This window comes from Penaeus vannamei, chromosome 7 (genome assembly GCF_042767895.1).
Source record: "Penaeus vannamei isolate JL-2024 chromosome 7, ASM4276789v1, whole genome shotgun sequence".
NCBI classification, from domain to species: domain Eukaryota; kingdom Metazoa; phylum Arthropoda; class Malacostraca; order Decapoda; family Penaeidae; genus Penaeus; species Penaeus vannamei.
In genome coordinates this window covers 18729072-18734071 of record NC_091555.1, presented here as the reverse complement: position 1 = coordinate 18734071, position 5000 = coordinate 18729072, and the positions used below count along the sequence as shown (strand labels likewise).

Genomic DNA, 5000 nt, shown 5'->3' with positions numbered 1-5000 from the left:
TTCAGTTCCCACCACTGGCCACAAAAGGCCTGGGTTGTAAATCTATTAAAAACGCATCGTCCCAGGCAGAGTGAAGTGTCGTAAATGGCCCTTCTGTCGGTACAACACCAAACCCTCATGTCTCAACCTTCTTTTTCCTCACTCACTGACCCCGCGTAACTTGCTTTAATTCTTCTTTTATCAGAGTATTGAACCTTAAAATTTCTTCGGGATCACGTGTTAAAAATGGGTCGGAGGATAGTGTAAACAGGAGACGGTATCTCGTGAGATGTTTCGAAGCACCTGTTTATAGAGTGGCGGATGAACGGATGTCCCTTTGATAAGCCGCGCTCTCCATTGGCAACAAAAATAGGGTCAGCTGAGTGCATAGTATGGCATTATATGTAGCGTATTCTTTATGAACTAATTAAGTACATTTCCTTGCAATCTATTCTGCAGTGCCAAGAAATTAGATAGTAAATAATTACTAATAGCATTTTTTACTGCTCTGGATGAGGATTCAGTTTCCAAAAGACTAGGAAAAAATAACAGTAACTTGCCTGTGTTATAGATTTCTGGTTCTTGGGCTGGTGGACCTTGTGGAGGTCGTCCGTGGAGCCATCAGATAACGCTGCCCTGATGCACGCCATGGTGACAACGCTGCTCTCCCTAGTCGTGCACTGACACAAAACACTTCATACGTGCATCAAACATGCATTTCCTTCCGTTCTGAACTCGCGAAACACCCTTCGGACTAATCTCTGGAAACCGGCTGATCACTCATTCACAAACGTTTCACCTTTGCCCTCGTCTTCATTCTCGAAGGCAGATCTCCGCGTTTATTTCTTATACTTCCGAAGACACAGGATTAGCGTCCCGGTGAAGCGAGACAGCCTACGCCCCTAGATTAGAGAGATCTCCCCTCTTTTCCAGCGCCTCGGGAGATATCGCCATGGGAACTGAGGGGTCGCTTAGGCTTGGATCAACTCGGGTTTCCGGAATCTGGTTTCCCTCGCCCGTGTTGGTCACCCGCACTCGTTCCTGCCGTGATTAGTTCCCGAGCTTTCCTCTGAGGGGTGTCCGATGGTATTTTCTTCTTTGCCTCTTCTAATTCTGGAAGATCTTGCGTGTCGAACCGTTTACAATACAACTGTTCTGTCAATAACAGAACACCGCATGTAGATTATTTCTGTTCTTGTATGTATCTCTTCCTGATACAATATGGATATTTTACTGAAGAAAATATCCACTTGCAGAGGCTGAAGAGACTTGAAAGCACTGCCGAAGACTTGATTTCCAAGCCATGCAATGCAGGTACGATCACATATAACTTCTAAGTAAACAAAAGCGATACAAATATACACCTCAACGCATGTTCAGCAGACTACAATACAAAAGCACTACCTTTACTACACCTTTGTACACAGACTAGTTCAACTCATCATTGCCGTATGTATGTTTACACACAAAGCTACTTCTATGACTGCACTGGCACTTTGCTCTGACTAGATTATATGTATGCTGTCCGTGACAACCGTAAGCGTTTAGCAGAATGTCGAGGGAAGCGATCTTATATGCTTCTACGTCTCTTCCGCTCTCAGTCCATTGTTTCTTGTTCCTACCCGATCTCTTTCAAGTCACGAGAAAGGGGAGTCACGCGCCCCCTTCTTACACACAAACCCATGCCACACTGCCCACATTTTCTTCACAATTTTTGGATCTTCTTTGAGAGGTGCCCCGACTATCTTACCGGGGAAAACATATCGTACGTCAGAGCGCGTGCATGATATTTTTATATATTTGTAGTAGCAGAAGTATATATACAAATCTGAAATAAAACTGTCATTTCTCTATCGCATATACAAAGTTAAAGAAAATCAATCATTCACTAAGCAAAAGTAAACCTTGAACAATAATAGCGTATATAACGTACAGCTGGCAGCGTTGGACTGTGGGGTTACCCTGCTCAACGCGGCCAAAATCCCATTTTTGTTGTGGGTAAATATATCCCCATTAAAACAGTCAGCGCAAACTTAAGGAAGTAACAAGTAAATGAATGCATTCTTCCCAATTCTCTATTCTGAAATTCATAAACTACAGAATATTTATCTCTAAAGTCCTCTCCCGACAACTTCCTTCCGACCTCATGTGGTACGAGCGAGCGTCAATCTGAACCCCGCTATAACAATCATTTGGTCTAGAGGACAGATTTCGAAGATCTGTCCGAAAACAACCTTATACCAAATAAATTATTATATATGTAAACGGAAAGATTAATTGCAAATCTTCCAAATATTAGTACAATGATTCCTTCTAATTCTAGTGGGTGTTAGAGCGGTGTCGGCGGGGAGCGCGCCTTTCCCTCTTTCCTGTCGCACATATGAGGGTCTCAGGTAACGCACACCCCACCACAGATCGCGGACGGGGCGCTCTCTACCCCTCTTCGTGCTGGGTATAACCGAGATCCCGGGTACACTAAATCCTCTTTATCTATTTGTTTGTTTAGCCAATTGCCAGTCTCTTGAATGAGGACTTCCTAGATAATTCTTGTTGCTGAGGTATGCTATGCGTGAGGGTGGTACATCTGATACCGGGGTACATCTTGCTTCCTGGTAACGGGGTACATTCTTCCGCTCTGTGGGAATCTTTTTTTCCTTCAAGCATTGTTGTCGAGGATTCCACGCGGTAATTAAGAGCTCGAAATATGTGCCGCTGGATCAAGCAAACCTAGAATATACTCGGAAAATTTTATACCTAAACAGGGTTTGATAAAGTTTACAACATCACATACATATACACACGCATACACATAAAATACACACACACATACACACATACAGACACACACACACACACACACACACACACACACACACACACACACACACACACACATACGCACACACCACAGGTATGAACTCAAGATGCGCGCAAATACCTCCCCCTTGCCCCTCCCCTAAGCCACCGCTACCCCCGCCCCCCTCGGTCCCGTGGCACCCTCGTAGGTTGTGCCCTGACCCTCAGAACCATAAATATTACCCATCACCTTCCCCTACACCCTACACCCGTATCATACCCTTCACCCTAACCCACCCCTCCTCAGCTGTGACTGTCACCCCCTCCCCTCCCCCTACCTCCCGTCCCTGTGTTGGGGATTCAGAGAAGAGGAAGAGAATTTGGACGAGGAGGAAAATGGGGGCGGGGGAGGAGGAAGAAAATGATGGTGGTGGTGGTGGTGGTGGTGGTGGTGGTGGTGATGATGATAATGATGGTGCTGGCGATGATGACGGCGACGATGATGATGATGGTAGTGGTGGTGGTGGGGATGATGATGTTGACGATGGCGATGACGATGATAATCGTGGTGGTGATGATGATGATGATGATGATGATAGTGGTGCAGGCGATAATGATGACGGCGTCGTGATGGGGATGATGATGATGATGATGATGATAATGATCATGATGATGGTGGTGGTGGTGGCGATGATGTCGATGATGAAGAGAAGGAGGAGGAGTGACAGAAGGATCAAGTATGGGAGAAGTTAATGGAGGCCAAAGAGCTAAAATAAGATAGAGAAGAAAAAAAAGAAAGTAGAAGCAGAAGAAGAGGAGAAGGGTAAGAAAAGAAAGAAAGAAAAAAAACTAAGCAAGGGAATCTCGCTTAAGAAAATAGCAAGAGCTGAATTACCGATTGGAAGATTAAAGGTTAAAGACGCCCCGGGGTGTCTCAAGACCCGCTGAAGGAACCTCGTTAGTCCACTTCGGGAGAATTAGATTTATTGCGTCGGAATCTAGAATTGGATGAGGATTTTTTTCATTTCCTCCTTTATTCTGCGTTCACATTTGGATTAGACTCGTCACTCACCAGACTCTGATTGGTAGGTCTTATCGTGTTTGTACGGGTGTGTTATCTTTATCTCTCTTTTTTTATCTCGTCAACCAAAGCAAAAAAATATGTATATGCAATTAGATTTTGCGCTTTACATATTTCATTTTGAACTTGATTTGATCATATGAGAGTTAAAATTGTGTGAATATTGGTAATAAAAGGAAAGGAGAGGAGAGGAGAGGAAAGAAGAAAAGAGAAGAGGGGAGCAGAGGGGAGGGAAGAGGAGGAGAGGAGAGGGGAGAAGAGAAGAGAAAGAGAGTAGAAGAGACGGAGAGGAATGGAGAACAGAGGAGAAGAAAAGAGAAAATAGAAGAGGGAGAAAGCAGAGAAAAGAAGAGGAGGGGAGTGAGCGAGGCGAGGGCGTGATCTCGAACCCCTTCTATTCACTCCGGGCACAAAACCGTGAGAAATACAGGTGGGAATACATTTTTCCCCTTCTCTCATTTATACACTGGATGATATTTTTCTCTCCCTTCCATTTTGTCCTTTTTATCATCACTTTTTACATCCATTTCCAACGCATTCGACGCCGCGCAAAGAAGCTCGCACAACTAATAACTCAAGATGACATCGATAACATCACGTGTTACTCGGAGCTAAAATATGAGTTATTTTTTCCATCGCGAGAACAGCTGTTTAGGTGATTTGTCCGGGAATAAGAGCGGACTTTAAATCCGGGGAATTCAAAAGGGCGGACGGGGCACTGGGCGCTGAGAGGTGGAATCTATTTATATGTTTTTCTTCTCTTTTTAAATAACGTTTCTCTGTGCTATAACGGATTTGTTTTTACTTTTTAGGTAAAAAAAGTAGAAGTGATGGTATGCGGAGAAGAAAAAAAAGTATGGAACTGAAGTGAAGACATGCGGTTGTTGAGTTATAAATATAGATCTGTATCTTCATGGACAATAAATAAACAAATAAATAAATAAATAGATGAAGAAAAGATGACTTCTCTATCAGTCTATAATCATATCTACCTTCATATATATCTTTTTATAAGCCAAACCGTAAGAATATATCACAAGGTCACTTAAGTCACTCACCAATCAATCTGCTTTTGCTTCGGTAGATTAGACCAGCAGGTGATCTTCCCACCACGGAGAAAGGATTGAATAAACTCATCTCGAGT

The 5000-nt window shown here is 43.6% G+C and overlaps 1 protein-coding gene across 1 annotated transcript in view; it reads right to left on the bottom strand.

Moving 5' to 3' along the window:
- LOC138862215 (protein sickie-like) overlaps positions 1 to 1714 on the bottom strand; it is a 309916-nt gene extending 308202 nt beyond the window's left edge. Inside the window, exon 1 of the mRNA XM_070123602.1 lies at positions 540 to 1714. Coding sequence (XP_069979703.1) covers positions 540 to 629 — 90 coding nt within the window. The 5' untranslated portion in view covers positions 630 to 1714. The remainder of the gene's footprint in view (positions 1 to 539) is intronic.
- Positions 1715 to 5000: the final 3286 nt, after the last annotated feature.